Genomic DNA, 21,363 nt, shown 5'->3' with positions numbered 1-21,363 from the left:
TCAGGGATAGAACCATGGCGGAGGTACTGGATATAAGAATTTTGCCAACTGTCCTTATTCAGGGTGGTTAGAATCCTTATTGTATCAATGCTTGGTTTATCTAGAGTTGATTGCAACAGTTTGGCAGTGTGTGCTTGTGTTGTTGCTAATTTTGACAAAACATCTGCTCTATGATTTTGTTCTCTAGGTATGTGGTGTATTTTAACGTCCAGAAAGTTTGCTAACAGTTGTTGAACAACATCTAAATATTTTAGTAAAATCTGATCTTTTGCTTGGAAACTTTTGTTTACTTGTTGAACAACTAACAAAGAGTCACAAAGTATTGTTAAATTTGTAATATTTAAATCGGCTGCTAACCTGAGCCCGGCTATGAGGGCCTCGTATTCCGCTTGGTTATTGCTGGCTTTGAAGGAGAAACGGAGAGAGTGCTCCAGGACTATGCCGTCTGAGCTTTCCAGTAGTATGCCGGCTCCAGACCCTTGAGGGTTTGAGGCACCATCAACAAACAAGGTCCACGTCTGGTTTACCTGTTCTGGGTGTGAGCTTGTCAATTCTGCAACAAAATCGGCTAACCATTGTGGTTTGACAGCACCTCGTGGCTGGTATAAGATGTCAAACTCGGAAAGTTCGATAGACCACTTAATTAGTCGGCCTGCTAATTCAGGCTTACTGAGTATTTGACGAAGTGGGTGATCGGTTCTGACGATGATTGTGTGGCTTTGAAAATAAGGTCAGAGTTGTCTTGCGGAGAAGACCAGGGCCAAGGCGAGCTTCTCAAGCCTTGGATAACGAAGTTCCGCATTCTGTAATGACTTGCTCACAAAATAGACTGGTCGCTGTTGCTTATCTTCTTCTGCAGTGAGAACAGAACTAATCGCCATGTCAGTGATAGATAAATACAAATATAGTGGTTTGCCGAGCTTGGGCTTCTGTAAAATTGGTGGTTTTGAAAGGAGTTGTTTTAAATCGGCGAACGCTTTTTCGCACTCTTCAGTCCAAGTAAAGAATTTTTTGTCTTTTTTCAGGCATTGAAAAAAGTTGTGTGACTTAGATGCCAAGCATGGGAGGAATCTGGATAAAGCTGCTAATCTGCCTGTTAAACGTTGCACTTCTTTTATAGTTGTCGGACTTTGCATGTTAAGTATTGCTTGACACTTTTCTGGGTTTGCTTCAATGCCTCGGCTTGTCAGGATAAATCCAAGGAATTTGCTGCCTTGGACGCCGAAAGCACACTTCTCGGGGTTCAGCCTCATGTTATATTTTCTGATTTGTGCAAATATCTCCTCAAGGTCTTGTATGTGAGGGTGGCCGATCTTTGTTTTGACGACCATGTCATCGACATATACCTCGATGTTTCGGCCGATTTGTTCCTCAAAGATCTTGTTCATGAGTCGCTGGTAAGTTGCACCTGCATTCTTTAATCCAAAAGGCATAATATTATAACAATAGTTACCATATTTAGTTATAAATGCTGTTTTTTCTTGGTCGGATGGATGCATAAGGATCTGGTTGTAACCAGAGTATGCATCCATGAAACTCAAGGTACCATAGCCACAGGAATTGTCAACCAGGGTGTCAATACTTGGCAAAGGATAAGCATCTTTGGGGCAGGCCTTATTTAAATCAGTAAAATCGACGCACATGCGCTATTTACCGTTATGCTTTTTTACCATGACGATGTTGGCCAACCATGTTGTGAAGCGGAGTTCTCTGATAAACTCGGCGTCAATGAGCTTCTTGACCTCGGCCACGGACGCTAATCATTTCTCGGTCCCGAGGTTCCTTTTCTTTTGGGAGATCGGCCGAGCTGTTGGATTGATTTGTAATTTATGTGTGATCACTGCTGGGTCTATCCCCGGCATATCTCCTGAAGTCCAAGCAAATAGGTCAGCGTTCTGGCGTAAGCAGTTGATTAGCTTTTGCTTTTCCTCTTTGGTAATAGATGTTCCGATGAATGTAAACTTGGTTGGATCCTCCTTGAGGATGACCTTTTCCAGATCTTCATTCGGTGTAGGGCGATCTTCAAAGTCGGCCCTTGGGTCGAGCTCGTTTAGCAATGGTCGCCCAGATTGTATAGAATTGACACGTGCCTGAGTGCTTCTTTTAATTGGCTTGAGGCTGGTATTGGCTTCATGTAGGTCACCATGTACAGTTGCAACTATGTTATCCTGCACAGGAAACTTGATACAAAGATGAAAAGTGGAAACAATAGCAGCAAATCTATTTAAAAAAGGTCTTCCTAATATGAGATTATAAGGACTAAAGCAATCGACCACGAGATATTGTATATCCTGCGTCTTAGTTAGGGGTTGCTCACCGAGTGTGGTTTGTAACCACACAGATCCCAGCACAGGGACTCGTTCTCCTGAAAATCCGACTAGATCTCTCGAGTAAGCTTGCACGATATGAGTGCTGAGCTTCATTTCTGGAATGTGGCGAAGAATAGTACGTCGGCGCTGCTCCCAGGATCAAGCAGCACTTTCCGAACAATAAGGTCTCTCAACTGAATCGAGATCACCACGGGATCGTCATAGTTCATGTGGTTGGATTTAAAATCAGAACAGCCAAAAGTCATCTCAGGAACGTCTGGGGTTGGTTGAGAATGGCTAGAAGAGTGTTCAACTGCCAATATAGCCCTGTATGTGCGTTTTCTTGCCGAGTTTGTTTCTCCTCCACCGGCATATCCCCCTGAAATACAGTTAATCACCCCTCTGGGCTGAGCCGGGGCTTTGTCCTTTTCTTTGGATGATGAAGTTGTTGCAGGTTGGTCGGAGCTTGGAATTTGACGTTTCTGCATGTGTCCTGCAATGAATTTATCAAGGTGTCCTTGCTGCGCTAAGCGCTCTAGGAGATCCTTGGCAATCACGCACTCATCTGTGGTATGACCATGCTTTTGGTGAAAGGTGCAGTATTTCGATTTATCTACGTTCTTTGGCTCCGGGTAGCTGCCGGCCTTACGGGGTGGCTTGATGAGCTTGGAGTTTAACATTTCCTTGATAATGTCGTCCCTTTTTGTGTTGAACTGAGTGTAAGACTCGTAACGCGGCACGGGCTTGAAATTTTTCTTGCTCTCTCGAGGTTTGTCATCGTCTTTCATGAACGCTGACTTTTCTGCTTGTCGCGCTTGTCGAAGCTCTTCGATGTCTATTTGCCCCTTGGCTTTCTCCCTAAACTCGGCCAGAGTCTTTGGCTTGGCTACTGCAATAGTTTCCTGGAATTTGCCAGGTCGGAGGCCGCTTTTAATTGCATGCAAGTGGACCTCTGGATGTAAATCAGGAATTTGCATGGCGATTTTTGTGAAACGGGTAATATAATCCTTCAGACTCTCTTGCGGACCCTGCTTGATTGTATTTAGATAGTCGGAATCGTGCAGGTAAATTGCTGACGCTGCAAAATGGTCTTCACACTGCTTTGCTAGCTCCTGGAAGCGGGAAATAGAATCTGCAGGCAAAGAGCAAAACCAGTCAAGTGCGGGTCCATCTAAAAAGGAAGGAAAACAACGACATAAAATGGGGTCGGATGCCCCATTGACAATCATAATAGATCGGAATTTTTTAATGTGCTGCTTAGGATCCCCTAGCCCGTCGTAGGGAGTTAGCGTTGTCGGCAGCGTGAATTGTCTGGGCAGTTGAAAATTCATAATGTCAGCCGTAAAAGGTCCTGCCGAGTTGTCGGGCTGGTCATTCTCGTCCTCGGGTATTGCCTCCTCGTTCCGATGATCAGCGTCATCGTCTTGAGGTGTCTCCGAGACATGAGTCGGTTCGGACCGTTGGTCATCATTTTCCTGCCGCTCACGACGATCATTGTTATGTTCCAGTCGAGCGTTAGCCAATTGTTGAATCTGTTGTTGCATTCTTTGGTTTTCTTCTGTCATGCGCTGGTTTGCTTCAGCCATACGTTGATTCGCTTGCTGGAGCTCAGTTACCATCCGGAGAAGCTCAGACGGGGTGGGGGGAGGGGCATCGGCCATCGTCAAGTGTTAGGGTTTCAAGAGCTCGCGAAAGGAAATTTCACACGAGGCCCTCCTTCTAGCGCCAATCTGTTCTTGCCTGAGCGAATGGAGGTATATCTCGGCTCTTGACGAAGGTCGGTGATCCTTCCCTGAAAAGTGTGGTATACGTCGGTTGACTGGAGCGGGGAGCTTGAGTACCTGCAAAGGCACTCCGATGCTTAAGTTAGCAGAGTGATATAGGTGTATGAATATTCTTCTTTCATCAAAAGATGATCTTACCTTTGGTTGTTTCCTCGTCCCTTTATACCCGTGTGGACGAGGTTGTAACGCCTGAGGAGAGGATTGATTGCATATCCGACGTTATCAATTAGAGATTAATGTTGTCCTTCAAAAAGGTCGGTTATAATTGAAGATTATGCGTTTCCGAGTTATAACTCGTAACCGATGTTTACTGGTCATATCAATATTATTTAAGAATTTTTGGTGTATGTGTGCTAATAAGTTATGTATAATTCAAAACTATTCTTCTCTCTCCTCCTCGTCTTTTGCTGCTTCTTCTTCTTCTTTTTTTTTTTATTATCATCATTATCTTTTTTTACTTATTCATCTTTTTTTGTTGTTGTTTTGTCTTCTCAAGTTTCTTCTTGTTTTACTCATTTAACAATAATAAAAACAAAACAAAAAAATAAATAAATAAAAAGAAAAAATACACAATGTTACAAAATTATTTGGAAGAGGATGAACTTACATTCATTCAACTAAAAAAAGGAAAGAAATAATAAAAAGAAGAAGAAGAAGAAAGATGCAACATTAGAGGAAATATTTTTTTTGTATTTGCTGTAAATTTGGGTGTAACACGAAGATATTTAAGTGTAACACAAAAATATTCGAGTGTATTGTTTAAGAATTTTCGGTGAATGTATGCTGATAAGCTCTGCATAATTCAAAACTCTTCTTCTTCCTCCTCTTCATCTGCTGCTTCTTCTTTTTTTCATTATCATCACCATTTTCTTATTTATCTTTATCTTTTTCTTTTACCTTCTCAAGTTTCTTCTTGTTTCACTCTCTTAACAAGAATAAAAACGAAAAAGTCAAACAAAAAAGAAGAATAAACACATAATGCTGCAAAATTACTTGAAAGATGATGAACTTACATTCATTCAACTAAAAGAAAGAAATAAATAAGAAAAGAAGAAGAAGAAAAAAATGCAGACATTAGAAAAAATATTTTTCTGTATTTGCAGCAAATTTGGGTGTAACACAAAGATATTTGGGTGTAACACAAAAATATTCAAGTGTATTATTTAAGAATCTTCAGTGTATGTGTGCTGATAAGTTATGCATAACTTAAAACTCTTCCTCTCCCTCCTCCTCATATTCTGCTGCTTTTTCTTTTTTTTTTTTTTTCTTATTTCATATTTTCATAATTTTTTTTTGATGGAAAAAAATCAAACAAAGAAGAAAAAAAATACATAATGTTGTAAAATCAATAAAAAGATGAAGAGGAAGAAAATGCAGCAACAACAACAATAATAAAAAAATAACGATGAAGATGAAACACGCGAAAAAAAGAGAAGAAATGCAAAGAAAAGGGAGAAGAAGAAGAAGAAAGGAGAGGAGGAAGAAGAATGCGAGATATAAAGAGAAACAGGATTTTATGCGCAAATTATATAAGTGATTTGTATGACTTATATGTCAAAAAGATTTATATGTATAGCAGTACTTTTCCATTGTAAATTATCTTTAATTAAATAAAAGAGCACTGTACTATACTAAAATAGTATAGAGGAAGAATATAAATTCTTTTTATAGTTATTTTTTATTATTTTATTGTTATTCACAATATAAATCCTATATTTATTAATCTTTTCTCATCATATTAAAAAAAAAATCTGTAAACTTATATATTTATCATATAATTCACTCTAAATAAAATAATAAAGTTTGGGTGAACAATTAAATCATAGTAATGAGAACGATTCTTTTGTCCATCTTATATTAATTTAGTTAGATTTAATTGAAAAACATGTGTAAAGTATCTATTAAAAATAACAGAATGATGATTAGTAACTAAAGCACGCGATTCTTGACTTTTCCCTCTTTGAAAATAGGTGACGACTAAGGACAATACCGAAGAATTAGGGTCATGGAAATTTTGGACAAAGCACAATAATAATAATAATAATAATAATAATAATAATAATAATATACTGTTAATTAATGATTAACAAAAATAATAAAAATAAAAGGTAGAAAACTAAAATAAACAATTCTTTTGTTCATCACTTTGCTGGCGGCGATCTTCTCTCTGCTTCCGTTACCGTTTTATTCTCTCTCTCTGTCTATCGATCGATCGATCTTCCAATCACTCTCAGCGTTTCTCACTCCGGTTAGGGTTCTTCCTTTCTCTATTCACCTTTTTCTTACTGTTACGCACTTTCCGTTTTCTCTCTCTCCTTGCTCAGAGAATTCGCATTTGTGTTATTCTTCGACATTTGTTATTATTCCTGTTTCAAATTGTTAGTAGTTTTTTAAATCTACATCTAGAACATCTGGAATACAATTTGGCGCATGTTATTTCCTCTGGAACGAATTGGATCGAAGATATTATCTGTTGCGTGAATTTGCTGTTACGGCTAGTGATTTCTCAGCTGATGATGTTTGTTGAAATTGTTGGCTTTTTTTTCTTTTTGTGCGTGTGAAATTAGGTTTTAAAGTTGCCGCGGAATCATGCTCGGTGTCATAAGGCGGAGGGTTGCTTCTAGCAGCCCATATCCCATGGTGAGTTTTTCTCTTACTAATCTCTTATGATGAAATTTCAAATTCAATGGAGACATGGAGTGAAATGTGAAGGTAGTTGATCTGTTGATATTTTAAGTGAAACCTGATGTGATTTTTTTTTTCAGCTTTTAAGCCAGTCAGCACGGAAATTCCGCTCTGGCTCCTCAGCTGCTGCCAGAGATTCCTCCATTGTTGAAAAGGAGGTAATTTGTCCCTCATATTGAGAATCGTGTACATGTGTTGTTCTGTGGTTCTTGGACAGTTTGAACAGTGAATTAGATCATAGTTGCTTCTCTGTAAAATTGGTTCTCTTCTGTGTTCTCTGAATTTTGTCCAAAATATGATTGGATATACAGATGGTTGTCCAATATTGATGAGGTGTGGTGAAAACTTGTTCTTACTGAATTAAAGTCAGTTAAGTCTGCTATTTCCATGTGGATTTATACCTTTATTGTTGAGTTGAGCTGCATGATTTTTGTCCAGCATGAATTTTACTAAAAGACTACAAAGTGTTGATTTCTTTGATCAATCGTCTTCAGTTTGTAGGACGTCTTATTATTAATGTTATCTTTTACTATCTGCCCTTATATTGATTGAATTATACTTTTACAGTTTTACACAAAACAAATTTCTTTGAACATCTAATCTATAATTGTAGAGTGATTTACCTTTTATTGATAAGGTGTGTTCTTTATGCAATTTTTACCTTCACAGAATGTGGATTTTTTGTTTTCAGGCAATCTTTATTACCTGGAGCCTTAATTGTTTGTTTGCTCATTAGTTATATCCTTGGATGGTTCTTACTATTATTTTTAATTTTGTTGAACAGGTTTCATTTCATTCAGGACACTATGGGAATGTCCGGAACTTCTCTCACATGACACCTGGTAAGTTTCGGTGCATTTTATATTTGGAAATGCTTTAACTGGTGTCATTTTAAATTATTTATTCAAATTTGAAATTTTGCGTCATCAATGTTATTGCTTTTGCAGGGTGCTGGGTCAATGTAAAACCTATGAGGTTAGTGACTTCATTTATTAGTCAGAGGCTTTAATTATTGCTTTAAGATTCTATTTCGTGGATGGAAATTAGGTCAAGCCGGAAATAGAAAAATGAGTCTGCAGTCTACACTGGGCATGCCTTTAAGGTTTGATTACAGGGACTAAATGTAAGGTGGCGAGTCAATTAACCTTTGGAAGATCAATAACGTTCTTATGCTTTTTGGAAAAAGGCTAGGATGAAAAAAATAATTTGAAACTTTTCTGTTTCCTATCAGAACAAACTTTTTTAGAACAGGAAAAAATGACAATTAAAAAATATTTCCGTAAGATGGAGGTGTGGCATTGTTTTTCAACACCAAAATTGCCTTGATTTTTCCTTATGAGTGATGGTAAATCTGCCTCTGGAATAATTTCTTTGCTTTCCTTGGTTTTATTCATCCCTTTATTGTATGTTGTTCATGCATGCCCGATTATTATTCCCAAAACATGTTTCAAGTATTTGTCTTACATCTTAATGTTCATCTACTTGATTATTTTCCCCTGCTTCCTTCCTCTCATAGTTATAGAAACTGTCCTGATTAACCTGTTGCTATGTAGGGAGGTTTTTTGTCAAGAGGCTACCATGCAAACATGGAGGCGTCCATTTTCATCAGACAGTGGTGAGATTATGTGACTATCAGTTTCTCTCATTTACGTTGCATCTATAGTTTGTGCTTCTTTTATTCGTGGTGGGTAACTGCACCTGTAAAGAGGAGTATTCTTTTGAGGGGGAGGAAAAAAGGGGGGGGGGATATGATGGAATTGATTTAGTGAATACTATATTGCAGTGGTTAGGAACAATTCTAGAGTCCCCCAACTCTTCAGAACTCATTAGTCACTTATTCTCTTACCCTAAAGTACATTACTTAATATAACATCTGAGTAGTTTTGTTTCTGTGCACTGTATCAATTGGGCATATCTCAAGGAATTTGGGAGAATCTAATGTCTAGGACCAACATGGTCCTTTTTGTGAAAGAAAGAGTTTTTTAATGCAGGTCTTAATGCTTTGTTTTTTAAGTATCCAGTTTTGTTTTTTGCTTTTGCTTTTATTTCCCCCCTCCTTGAATGCTCTTATTTTAACACATCTAATGTTGTTTATATTTGTGATGAAGGAGATAATGTTGATGTTGTGGTCCCTCCTTTGGCTGAATCTATTGCTGATGGAACCCTGGCAAAATTCTTGAAGAGTATGCTAACTTGCCTCTTGTATTATATTATAGGTGACATGATTGAATTATTTTTAATAGTTCTTGTTAATTTACCGCCTTGTGTTCTGTTTTGGTGGGAACAGGGCCTGGTGACAGGGTTGCTGTTGATGAACCAATAGCTCAAATTGAAACAGATAAGGTTATTTGGGGAAATATGCAAATCTTCATTAATGATTTTGGTGGTTATTAGTGGATCAAATTTTCTTTATTTCTAAATAACTAATGCTATATATTTTCTATTATTCCTGAATTAGGTGACAATTGACGTTTCTAGTCCGGAGTCAGGTGTGATTGTGAAGGTAATGTGAAAGAGATTTATATTGTTTTTATTTCTGACTCTCACTTAAAATGATATAAAGCAATATTTTCTCTCTCGTTAAAATTGCTTAATGATTTGCAGCTTCTAGCCAATGAAGGAGATACAGTTGAGCCAGGTAACAAGATAGCAATTATTTCAAGGTCTGCCGATGCTACTACTCATGTTGCTCCATCCGAGACTACATCTGAGAAAGCTGCTCCTCAGCCAACCCAAAAGACCAGTGAGGAGAAGAAAGCGCCTAAAGCTGAACCAGCACCTGCTAAAGAGAAACCCAAAGCACCCCCTGCTCCAGCGAGGCCTGCTGGTGCACAAAGTTCTCCTACTGAGCCACAGCTTCCCCCTAAGGAAAGGGAAAGACGAGTGAGTCACTCTGAATGTTTTGTTATTCATATGTTGATATGCCTAGCTGGTTATGTTTAAAAATTATGTATCTTGTCTTGATGATTTCATTCATTATCAAAGGTTCCTATGACAAGGCTTCGTAAACGTGTTGCTACCCGTTTGAAAGATTCCCAAAACACATTTGCCATGTTGACAACATTCAATGAAGTTGATATGTAAGTTCTGTTTATTTTGAAATTATAGCAAGCTTTCAATTCTGCCTTGGTTTTAAGATTTGTTGTGTGCGCATAATTATTCTGTACCATTATTTACCAATGCATCTTTTGAGTTAAAATTTGTGCACCGTGTCAAAAGCCCATATGCTATTTATATTTAAGTCACTTTGTAAGTTTTGATATGATAGTATAGGACCCGTGGGGACATGCCATTGATTGGATTTGTAAAGGACGAGGGAAATTCATTCTTATGTTGACCTAACATAGTGCGACATTTTGATTGTTTATTTGTTTGAATATCAATTAATGATGGTGTTTGTGCTTGTTATGGCCTTACATTTTAGATTACCACTGTCTGTCTTTCCTGATTGATTGCTTTTAACTGCAGGACTAACTTGATGAAACTCCGTGCTGACTACAAGGATGCTTTTGTCGAAAAGCATGGAGTCAAGTTGGGACTTATGTCCGGGTTTGTCAAAGTATGTAAATTTCTGATTTTGGTGTAAAAAGCATATGGGCTTTTGACATCTATCCTCTCGTACTTATATATGGGTTTTATATCAGGCTGCTGTCAATGCTCTCCAACATCAGCCAATTGTAAATGCAGTCATTGATGGGGATGATATCATATACAGAGATTACATAGATATCAGCATAGCTGTTGGTACACCAAAGGTTGTTAACAGTTACCTTAACGTTTCCTTTTACTTTGTTTCATTATGTAGAAACACCTTTGTGGTTGAATGTGCTGCAATTTTGTATGAAACTTCACTGCCTTCTACTAATGGGCTTTGTTAATTCATTTTGTTATGGCTGGTTAACTTGAATGTTTGGATTATTGAGTTAAATTTAATAAGTATATATTGTCTATTTGAATTTTTTGCTTGGCTACGAAAATTATCACGTTGCCTGTTTTGTTTGAACTACAATTAATATTACTTTTTGCTGTCTCAGGGTCTTGTTGTGCCAGTTATCCGCAATTGTGATACCATGAACTTTGCGGATATAGAGAAGCAGATCAATGCTTTTGCAAAGAAGGCAAATGATGGAACTCTATCAATTGATGAGATGGCTGGAGGCACACTCACAATATCTAATGGTGGTGTTTATGGAAGCCTCTTGAGTACCCCTATCATTAACCCTCCTCAGGTTTGAAAGTTTTACTATGCTAGCAGTTATTAATTGTTATGTCTCTTTCTTTCGTGCCAATCTCTATACATATATATTGAAGTTGTTCCTATAACTACGATTGATACTAACAATTGATTGCTTCCCCAAATGACCCCTATGGGGGGCCTATGTTTGATGGCAAAAAGTAGGGGCAACCAAGGGCATTTCATGCCTTATATAATGATAAGGGCCTCATTTTTTTCTCTTGTAACTCGTGATAAAATTTGCTCTAAAAGCAGGACCGATATTATTCAAAATTACCAAGCCAAATATTCTTGATTATTCCTTTGGTTTTTTTTTTTTTGGTGACTATTCCTTTGGTTTAGTTAAACTTAGATCGTTGTTGTTTATTCTTAAAAAAATATTATTATGCCTAATATTGTGAGGAATTTATTTGATGAAGTATATGTCTTATATAGAAATCTCATGCAATAACCATTTTTGGCAGTCTGCAATCTTGGGCATGCATTCCATAGTGAGCCGTCCTATGGTGGTTGGAGGAAATGTTGTCCCAAGGCCTATGATGTACATTGCTCTAACATACGACCATAGGATTATTGATGGAAGAGAGGCAGTGTTCTTCTTGCGACGCATCAAGGATATCGTGGAGGATCCTCGCAGGCTTCTGCTCGACATATAAAATTGCGTCTCAAACTCGTCGGAGTAAAATTAAATACATTTAAAAAAATGCAAACACCATAATATTTACCCTCATGTTTGTGCGGCTGGCCATTATTTATCATTTGTATTGAGAAAACTCCTTAGGAAGATGTCCCATATTCTCTCATGCTCATTCATCAGGTTTGTGTTGTTTCTTCCCTCTATTCCTCTCATTCAATGAGAAGAGGATCATAGCTTTTGTCTCATTATATGAAACCACCATGAACTAATTGTACGGGTTATCCCTAGTTAATAATGTGATTTTGCCACAATCATTTTTCACTTCATCGAAATTTTCGGATTGATCACATTATGCATCTTGATTGTTTGAAGCAGTAGATCTTGAAGTCTTGATGATATACTTAAGTCAAATATTTTCCCTTCAACTAAATGTAATATTTATAGAAGTAAAGGAATGCAAAATGATTAGTGTTCCCTCAAATAGTGAAATGAATTTCATAGAAGCAATATCATGCGAGATTTAGTTTACCTATTAAAACTAAATCCTTGGCATGAAAGCAATATGAGCATACTTATTACCTATTAAAACTTTATATTCTATTCTAATACATGATTTGGTTTGATACCCTAGTTACAAGAATCAAAGAAATTTTAATGTATTAATTAGTATATTAAATTTAATCGTTATATATTTAAAAAAAAATAGTTACAAAAATATTTTTTTTCCTCGATCTGTTTATTATATAAAAATTTTCAAAAACTTGTGCTTACTAGTTACTAGAAAGTAGAAACACTAATAAGAGTTGTCTTTGGCCAAATCTTAGTTGATTAGTATTTATGAGGATGTTTAGGAAGGCGTTTAAATAAAATATTATGATTTTTAAATATGATCTTAATAATCATCCTAACTTATAAAAAATGTTTTATGAATATCAGAAACTGATTGCCAAATTAGTTAATTTATTTTTGTGTATATTTATAAATTATATATTATTTTACACATCTTTTTAACAAAGTAAGCAACTACTGAAACAATTAAACTTTTTACAACACAATAAAACTATTCATAGCAGAACAATAAAATATTTTTATAATATAATCAAAATTTGTATCAATTTTTATATATACAAAAGTATTCAATATTATATATTTTATCTTCCATTCCAATTTTAATTATAAATATAATTCTAGTTCAATTATATTAGTTTTAAAATTTAATTTCAAGTATGAATTAAATATGATTATATTATTTTTAAAATTTTGAAGTTTGGCTATAAATTGATATTTGTTCTCTATTCAACAAACTTTCTCTTTTTATAAACAAGGTTAAAAAAAAATTATGTTTAATTATTCTTAATATTTTAAGTATTAAAAATAAAAAATTGATATTTGTAATGTATTAAATTATTAATCCGAAAGATTATCGAAGACGCCATGCCGCCATAACCCCTTTTCTTTTTGAAAAATCCCTCCTTTTTTGGACTCAATAACTTCTTCGATACACCATTCATCATTTTCTGAGCTATTTTGCTTGATCATTGCGTTCCTTCTCTTTATTCATCTCACAAAGGGGAAAACCAAAATGGTAATAGAAGATTCTATAAGATTCTGCGTATTCGAGTCTCTGAATACAACAATGGTTGATGAAGGTGGAAACAACACTGTAAGAGTGGCCAATTTCCTCAAGCCATGTGCAAAGAACACCGGCGAAGCCACAAGATTCCCAACGGTTTCTTCGCCGCCGCGTAACGGCGAAGAGGTGCATCCAGCTGTTCAGTTCAAAGGGTGGAAAAATCCTCAGAGGAAATGGAACGATTGGATTGAAATTATGGCGGGAAAATACGGATTCATGTGGAACCAAACAGGTATATGCGATGCTATTTTGAGTTCTATGTATAAGATTCAATGTAATCAAAGTTTGATTCTTGGAATTGTTGAGTATTGGTGTATAGAGACAAATACTTTTGTTTTTCCATGGGGTGAAGCCACAATCACCCTAGAAGATGTTATGGTTCTTGGTGGATTTTCGGTCCTTGGCGAGCCAGTGAATCTTCCTCTCACCGGGGATATGGTTGCGATGGAAGCCGAGATGTTACGGCTTTCGAGGGAAATGGATGGTGGAAAATCAAGGAGAGACCAAAGGACATGGATGAAGTTTTTTATGGAGGAGGGGCAAAGTCATGATCTTGAGCATGTAGGTTTTCTCTCCCTGTGGTTGTCAAGATTCGTGTTTCCCTCGCTTCCCTACGAGGTAATTGCGACGCGTGTCTTTCCAATTGCGATTCGCCTGGCTCGTGGGACAAAATTGGCTCTGGCCCCTGCTGTTCTAGCTGGTATCTATGAGAGTTTGAGGTTGCTTAAGCAACAAGTAACCTCTTCTTTGGGTGAATCCGTGAAGGCTCTAGGCCTATTCCAACTTGTGCAGCTATGGGCTAATGAAAGGTTTTCGATTTTCGGATCAAATTGTCCCATAGAACTAAAGCCAGGGGAGCCTAGAGCTGCAAGGTGGCATGGAGTGATATCGAATGCTAATGGCTGCCCAATTTCGTCAGCTTTGAAATTTGCAAGGAGTTTCCAATGGCGTCCTTATGCTGCTGATTTGAAAAATTGGTGTTTTGTGTCCCCTTACAAGGACAATGAGCAATTTGTTCATGTTGCTTCAAACTCGAACGACGAGTTAAAGTCCTTTGGGCAGTGTTTGTTTGCAAATGAGCTTGTTGGTTTGGGAGGTTGCATTGAGAAGTATATGCCGTACCGGGTTGCAATGCAATTCGGCTTCGATCAACATCTTCCTGGGGATTTTGCTGTTATGAACTCAAATTGCAGGGAAAATTTTATGTTTTATGTTCCTTCAAGAGCTTACAAGCCTTGTGTGTCATTGGAGTACCTCAACTGGTGGCGAGCATCAAAGGTGAATCAAGAGAAACAAGAGGGTGAGATCAATGGAATGAGGTTGAACTTGAAGGATGATGAACCTTCTCAGATAGATCGTATAAAAAATGTGGTTGGAGATTTTGCAGGATTGCTTAGTGATGAAAAAGGGAGAGTAAAACTTGCTAAAGGAACTTTATGCAACCCTTTGGATGTTGAAGCCTATGCATGCAGTATTGTAGGCACTTTGTCTCACCCTATTGATGTTGATAAGTACATGTAGGAGTTCTCTTTTTGTTCTTTTTGTGGGTACTATAATGAAGGACTAGTAACAGGCTTGGAAATTGGGTTAAGACTTTTCACTCTTGTATATTCCCAGAATCCCAATCAAGTTTTAATTAGAAATTGGAGGCTTATCTAGATTCGAGAGTAAATATTCTAAAACTTATTGGTATGTTTATGGATTCAGTTGTTACAATTATATTGCTATTTTATCATTTAAAATGCTCTTTGGTAATATTGGTTTGTGAGTTAAACCAAGGTAGCATCATTTTGTTATAAACCCCACTTATGTACTAGTTATACTATATTTTGTGGCTTAGATGTGTTTCACAGATTGAATTGAGTTCATATTTACACATGCATAACTTAAATCTTTGAGATAAGCATATGGGAGGATCAACCAGGTAGCATCCATCACCAACCCTATGTGCCGAGCAGATGGTGCCAATCCCAAGAGGAGGGGAGGACAGGTATGCGACGAGCATCTTTCTGAGCAACTGAATTATCCGAGGGACAGACAGGAGAACTAAGACCACATCTCAGTCACATGCACTGCAGCACATGCGCATGGGCCAATTGTTTTGTGATTAACAATTGATCTTCACTTTAAATAACAATTTGTAAAAATGAACTCTACATTGTTTGTGTGGTTTGATATGTGCATTCTATTTTAACTTTAACTGGGTTGTTTTCCTATCGATAAGAATTTATATTCAAAACAAACCAATTCATTAAGTGGAGTTAAATCTTGAATGTTAATGAACCAAATGATCATTTATAGGATATGGTATTATTGCTGGACATGAAACTCAGGTAGTGGCTTTGCATATTGGAGAGTATAGCTACTACAAGTAAACATCATACATCATAACATGCAAGAGAGAAATGTCACAAATCCTTATTAATAATAGGCAAAAGGTAGGTCCAAGAGATAGAAGAGAAGATGGTAAAAATTCCTTAATCTAAGTCACCATGAAAAGAAAAAAGTATGGTAAATTTTACAAAAGTCTATAAGATTTCTGAGAGATGCAAAGATTAGAACAAATTTCTTAGTACAAACTACATCTCAAAAATGTGTGCCTGTAAAAACAAGATCAGACTCGGACTTCTATACCTTCCTTCAACAAATGCTCTTTTACAGTTTGAATAGGCACCTGTAATTAAATGGCAAATAAAATAGGATCAAATTCTATGACTGAATAAACATGCTTGACTAAACATTCAGTCATTGTTGTTTGAAATTTTGAATGGCCATAAATGTTCATGAAGCGCGTATAAACAAGGGAATCTGTACCTCCTTTCTGTGAAAAATGCCGGCAGCAAGCGCAGCAGAAGCATTTGTTTTAGCGAACACCTCAGAGAAGTGTTCAGCAGCACCGGCACCACTACTTGCGATCACTGGGATACTTACAGCATTTGAGATCAACTTAACTAAATCTATATCAAATCCTTTTCCTTGACCTGAAACATTTACAGAAGAGAAGAGTACATTAGAAGACAGGAAGCAGAATTTGTGTATAACTAGGCTTAAAATATATCATCAAATCATCCCAAAAGCTAATAACTTTGGGAAAAAATGAAGAACTGAAGAAGGCAAAGAACAAGAAAAAGTAAACTAAAGTCATTGTTTTTAAAATTAAATAAAACAAACCAAATAGGTTATATTTCTCAACTATCCATTTATCGAAAAAGTCTGGGGAAAAAAAAGAAAAACGAAACCAAAGAAAAAATATTCAGCAGGAACCAATTAAACAGAGAGTTAGATTGACCATCACAGTCTATGCAGTTGAGTAGTATTTCTCCAGCACCAAGTTCTTCAACTGCTTTCGCTAACTCATAAGCACCTATCGGCCGGCCTTCTCGCCCTCCATTTACCTTTGCACAAACAAAAGTAAGTATTAAGAACGAGGAGGACATTGATACCTTGGGATGAAAAGATCAAATGATTTCATCAACATTCTTTCCCTTTAATGATGTTTCAAGATCTCTATAAATTACAATCTCATGACAAGATGGCTAGTTTACTCAACAAGTTTAGTAATTCAAAGCGATGATCATTTATTGAGGAAAAAAAAAACCGGAAATATTAAATGAGATAACAAGGCTTACTGTACACTGATACCAGGCATATTCCTCTCCATTTGGACCTAAAATCAACATAAAAAGGGATTCAAACACCTAATATCTATTCACTATAAGATGGATGTTTCTGAGATTATGGATGTATATAGAAGATCAGAGATGTACATCACAAAATAGAAAATAGGAGGGAAAAAGAATGTTTACCTCGATTTGACACCCTTATAGTCTTGAACTGAACATCTGTGGGATTCTTTACATACACCCTACGAGGATCGATACTAACCACCACTGCCTGCACAGTGAAAATTGACCATTACATTATACACAATTATCTCCATACGTGCATCATACTCACTCACCGAGGAATATCACTTTGGCAAAAGGTTCTTAATCTATCATACCTACAATAAAGAGAAGAACTTGTTATCTTACGAGGATGAGATCAAGAGAGAATGTAAGACATGCATATATCAACTAGCAGATGTTGACTTACCTGATTTCCGTAAACTCTGGAAATCTGCTCTAAGCTGGTCTTTCCAGTTTTCACCTAAAAGACCACAAACACCATATAAGAGGTCAACGCAAACTATCAATGTCTGTGTGCGCGTGTGTGTGTAAGCACATATTATTAGAAAAAATTAATGGGTTGAATTCCGTACTCCAGTTCTCAGATATTCTTCTGCAGCATAAACTGCATCACTTCCAATGGATATCTTATCAGCTCCGGACCTAAAATATTCTGAGGCAACTTCCAAACTAGTGTAGTGCCTAAGAGAACAATTATTAGGATGAAAATCTTAATTGATAATAAAATCAAAAGGAAATATATAGCTTGAAACTCGAAAGTATAAACACCATATTGACTACTAAACATACCTGCCATTTGCATCTGTAAAATCTCTAATCCCACCCCCAACTGTCAAGGGTACAAAAACATTTTCTGATGTGTATTTCAATACCTATGAAGCATGGCAAGCATGAAAATACATTGTGGATGTTGGATAAACTACAATTTGAAACAAACTCATTGAAAATGTTCATTTTTTTTTTTTTTTTTTGCGTTTCACAAACCTGCAACATTGGCAAGTCGCCAAGAGGGAAGTCACGAAAACCAGTAATATTTAGGAAGCTAACCTGCAATTAAAGGGTGAGGTTCAATTAGAAACAAAATTCTTCATAATACGTGTATTGAATGGAAAGGTAAAAGGCATACCTCATCAGCACCATCTAAATAGTACTGTCTAGCAAGCTCAACTGGCTTTCCAAGATTCCTCACCTAATATTACAAAGATCATTGTTAGGTAATGAAATCCCGAATGAAAAGAAAATCCAGATGCTGACTGCAGAAAATTTAAGAGCACAATGCTCCTATCTTTTTTGTTTAGAATGACGCACAAGTTATGCTCCTATCTCAAATATAGATATACCAAGAAAAGAAACAGATATACAACTATGCAAGAGGTTTGACTTCAAGACTATACTCATAAGCAATTCAATGAAAGGCCAACGATTAGCCGTGTCTTTGCGTCAGCACAATAAATATATTATTTGAATAATTGATTGAAGTTTATAAGTGGTTTTATTTCTTAATGAGTTATATAGAAACAATGTCATAAGTTATAACAATTATTAGAAAATGTATATTATCTGGCATACCTCCTTCTCATTTGTGTTTTCTCTTACATCATACTGGTCTCCTTTGGTTACAACAAGGTCTCCCTTATCATTTGCCCTCACATCGAGACAAGCAATCACCTTAACAAGGCAATGATTTGTTAGCAAACCAAAATAACAAATGACACCCAAGCAAAAACATACTTGAAAAGAATTTTCATGAAATTACCCTTTGTGCAAGTTTTGAGGCTTTCCCTTCACCAGGCTTCTGACTTCAAATGAATATTATAAATGATTAGCTTACCATAGGTCACAATAACAGTATTAAGAGATACAAAAAATGAGTATCAAGAGTTGTACGAAGGTCACCTTTGTCATTTGCGACTTTGGATACAAAAATCTCCTCAAAATAGAAAGACCAACATCTGAAAATTCATTTTGAGGAATTAGTAGAAAATTAAGACAGCTCATGAAAAAATTCCAATGGAAAATGTTTTGAATTTTTTCCCCATAAATTTTAAAAACAATACTCTTCTAGTTCCAACAAAAGATTGCTAGCAACACACACACGCGCGCCACACACATGACTACTCTATTTTCCCGAAAGAATATTAATGCATATAGTATACTAAAACTTCACAAAGAGCAGCTGAAGACTAGAAGATCAGAAAATGGTAGATAAAACTTACCTCCACTCTTTTCTGGATGGAATTGAACTGCATGCACATTTCCTCGTCTAATAGATGCTATAAATGTATCACCATAGTTGCAGGTGGAGGAGACCCATTCTTTGTTGTTATCAGACTGAAACAGAATAAGATAACCGTGTTTACTTAAAACACTCACAAATCTTCTTTTTGTTCCTTTTCTTTTCTTTCTTTTTCCCCAACCAATAAGTAACAGTCGAAAATCATGAAATGGAGATTGTAAAGGAAAGCATAACATACAGGCATGGCACGGTAGGAGTGCACAAAATATACATGACGTTTTCCAACATCATCCAAAATTCCCGAGCCCTTTGTAATGTGTAAAGCATTCCAGCCAATATGCGGGACTCTAAAACCATTTGATGAATCAAATCTCCCAACAGTTCCAGGGATCAGGCCAAGACCCTTTACTGAGTCACACGTAGAGTTGTCAATTCCCTATTTCACTAAGATTATTGAAAATAAAGGCAAATTGCCTTTTGCAGTATCCAGAAAGCTAGCTTTCTGTATTGCCTCCCATAATTCTCTCCTTTTATGATCAGACCACATTAAAATTAAAAACAAAAAATCAACTGAGAGATTTATAGCTGACCTGGTCCATTCTCCTCACTGGATTCGAAAAGTAGTTGAAGTCCAAGACAAATCCCTAAAAATGGGCGATCCTTTTCGATATATGCACACAGTGCTTCAGCCATTCTGCAGAAACATGTTATCACTTGATGGTTGATACTAGAAAGAAAATTTGAAAATTTTGACCTAAATGGGAAGATAGACTTTAGGGTGCAAGCGCTAAAAATCTAAGCTAAAAATTCCAAATTCAGGAGTTTATGTATTTCCAACTTGTATACCCTCAAAATCTTTAACCTCATCCTCTTAGGAATTAGTACATCATTTCATCTGTAAACCCCACTACATAACTTCTTCTTGCATAGGCAGCTAGCTCATGGTGCTAATGTAGACAATCTTAATCCAACAAAAGACAATGAATAACCAAATTGTTACCACAGAATTCAACTACTTTAACTAGCAAACAATCAATCCAGCTACAAGCATAGTAGTACCATACTACTTGATCAGACAAAATATAACAAAATTAAAATAAAAGGAACAGAGAAAACAATACCCTGTCTTGTTCAAGACATCCATGGCATTGCCGAATGCTCCAACGCCAGGAAATATAAGCCGGCTTGCATTCAAAATGTCTTCTGGAGTTTGCACCTAACATTAACAACAACAAAAAGTTATCTTCTTTTTTTTTCCTCTTCATATTCTAGAGTATAAATCTACCAAATGAAAGCAACCCCATTAAGAAATGGCATAAAAATTTTACATCTTTGATATCAAAACCAAGGTGCTTGATAGCATTCCTAACGCTTCGAACATTGCCAGCCCCATAATCAAGCAGAGTCACCACTGCGCCACAGAACAAAAGTCAGAACGGTAATGATAATAAAAATTGAAAATTTTACATAAATCTCAAAAAGGGTATCCATGAAAAGAGAGAGAGCAGACCAGAATCACTGGTGGATGAAGAAGAAGAAGAAGAAGAAGCACGAACAGAGAAGCTTCTTGAGTAGCTGACATTGGTGGAACGTGAGGTTTTTATGAATGAAGGATTTTTATGAAGAAAAAGGAATGAAGAAGAAGAATATGAAGGGAGAGAGATGGTGGGTCGCGAAGCAGAGTAGAAATGGAATGGCGGCGACTCCATTTCTGGGTGTTGGAGCTTGCTGACTCTGACGCACACACACTGTATCACTCTTTCTCTGTTCTTGCTCTGATTCTCTCTTACTCAACCAAACGCCGTCGTTTTCTTTTGTAAGCCTATGGATCTGCTGTTCAACTTTTACAAAAATAATTTTTTTAAATAATTTAAAAAAAAAAAATAAAAATAATTTTATGTTTTAATATTTAAATAAAAATATTTTTTATTTAATGATTATATTTAGATATAATAATAGAAAATATTATTTATTTATTTATTATATTAAAAATATTTTTTTAAATATAAATTATAACTTCCATAAAAAATATTTTTTAATTTTTTAGTATTTATATTTTTACTATTAAATTTTTACAGAACACACTAAAAAAAGATATTTTTATAATTAATAATATTCAAATAAATATATATATATATATATATATATATATAAAA

At 36.2% G+C, this 21,363-nt stretch overlaps 4 protein-coding genes across 4 annotated transcripts; 2 read left to right on the top strand and 2 right to left on the bottom strand.

Annotated features, from left to right (window-relative positions):
• Positions 1 to 2,419: 2,419 nt before the first annotated feature.
• LOC130941207 (uncharacterized) lies at positions 2,420 to 3,970 on the bottom strand. The gene has a single exon (XM_057869625.1). The coding sequence runs from the start codon at positions 3,968 to 3,970 to the stop codon at positions 2,420 to 2,422; it is 1,551 nt and encodes a 516-aa protein (XP_057725608.1).
• A 2,168-nt stretch (positions 3,971 to 6,138) lies between these two features.
• LOC130941008 (dihydrolipoyllysine-residue succinyltransferase component of 2-oxoglutarate dehydrogenase complex 2, mitochondrial) lies at positions 6,139 to 11,975 on the top strand. Its single transcript, XM_057869348.1, has 15 exons — positions 6,139 to 6,341; positions 6,661 to 6,733; positions 6,859 to 6,936; positions 7,563 to 7,620; positions 7,726 to 7,753; positions 8,332 to 8,393; positions 8,887 to 8,961; positions 9,066 to 9,121; positions 9,237 to 9,281; positions 9,383 to 9,661; positions 9,764 to 9,858; positions 10,247 to 10,337; positions 10,423 to 10,533; positions 10,813 to 11,007; positions 11,477 to 11,975. The coding sequence occupies exons 2-15, from the start codon at positions 6,683 to 6,685 to the stop codon at positions 11,666 to 11,668; spliced, it is 1,416 nt and encodes a 471-aa protein (XP_057725331.1). The 5' UTR covers positions 6,139 to 6,341; positions 6,661 to 6,682; the 3' UTR covers positions 11,669 to 11,975.
• Positions 11,976 to 13,275: 1,300 nt separating this feature from the next.
• On the top strand, positions 13,276 to 14,851 carry LOC130939181 (uncharacterized). The gene is made up of 2 exons (XM_057867287.1): positions 13,276 to 13,514; positions 13,602 to 14,851. Exons 1-2 carry the CDS (start codon positions 13,286 to 13,288, stop codon positions 14,801 to 14,803), a joined length of 1,431 nt encoding a protein of 476 aa, XP_057723270.1. The 5' UTR covers positions 13,276 to 13,285; the 3' UTR covers positions 14,804 to 14,851.
• A 743-nt stretch (positions 14,852 to 15,594) lies between these two features.
• Positions 15,595 to 20,981, bottom strand: LOC130940476 (imidazole glycerol phosphate synthase hisHF, chloroplastic). The gene is made up of 19 exons (XM_057868604.1): positions 20,718 to 20,981; positions 20,536 to 20,618; positions 20,329 to 20,423; positions 19,798 to 19,901; positions 19,446 to 19,615; positions 19,188 to 19,302; positions 18,868 to 18,923; positions 18,728 to 18,766; positions 18,541 to 18,639; positions 18,098 to 18,160; positions 17,956 to 18,018; positions 17,761 to 17,843; positions 17,544 to 17,652; positions 17,378 to 17,431; positions 17,089 to 17,176; positions 16,912 to 16,949; positions 16,572 to 16,677; positions 16,097 to 16,263; positions 15,595 to 15,956 (listed from the first exon to the last, which is right to left on the bottom strand). Exons 1-19 carry the CDS (start codon positions 20,914 to 20,916, stop codon positions 15,897 to 15,899), a joined length of 1,791 nt encoding a protein of 596 aa, XP_057724587.1. The 5' UTR covers positions 20,917 to 20,981; the 3' UTR covers positions 15,595 to 15,896.
• Positions 20,982 to 21,363: the final 382 nt, after the last annotated feature.

Source organism: Arachis stenosperma, chromosome 7, assembly GCF_014773155.1.
Source record: "Arachis stenosperma cultivar V10309 chromosome 7, arast.V10309.gnm1.PFL2, whole genome shotgun sequence".
Taxonomy (NCBI): Eukaryota; Viridiplantae; Streptophyta; class Magnoliopsida; order Fabales; family Fabaceae; genus Arachis; species Arachis stenosperma.
Note: the sequence above shows the minus strand (reverse complement) of the source record. Positions and strands in the feature narration are given on the sequence as shown.

Excerpts from the sequence above, each read along its gene's own strand:
- LOC130941207 (XM_057869625.1), bottom strand. The coding sequence starts at position 3,970 with ATGGCCGATGCCCCTCCCCCCACCCCGTCTGAGCTTCTCCGGATGGTA.
- LOC130941008 (XM_057869348.1), top strand. The coding sequence starts at position 6,683 with ATGCTCGGTGTCATAAGGCGGAGGGTTGCTTCTAGCAGCCCATATCCC. Across the intron at positions 6,937-7,562 it reads CCTCCATTGTTGAAAAGGAG|GTTTCATTTCATTCAGGACA; the intron begins GTAATTTGTCCC and ends TTTGTTGAACAG. Across the intron at positions 9,282-9,382 it reads AGTCAGGTGTGATTGTGAAG|CTTCTAGCCAATGAAGGAGA; the intron begins GTAATGTGAAAG and ends AATGATTTGCAG.
- LOC130939181 (XM_057867287.1), top strand. The coding sequence starts at position 13,286 with ATGGTTGATGAAGGTGGAAACAACACTGTAAGAGTGGCCAATTTCCTC. Across the intron at positions 13,515-13,601 it reads ATTCATGTGGAACCAAACAG|AGACAAATACTTTTGTTTTT; the intron begins GTATATGCGATG and ends ATTGGTGTATAG.
- LOC130940476 (XM_057868604.1), bottom strand. The coding sequence starts at position 20,916 with ATGGAGTCGCCGCCATTCCATTTCTACTCTGCTTCGCGACCCACCATC. Across the intron at positions 19,303-19,445 it reads ACTCCTACCGTGCCATGCCT|TCTGATAACAACAAAGAATG; the intron begins GTATGTTATGCT and ends ATTCTGTTTCAG. Across the intron at positions 18,019-18,097 it reads ATTTAGATGGTGCTGATGAG|GTTAGCTTCCTAAATATTAC; the intron begins GTATGCCTTTTA and ends CTTTAATTGCAG.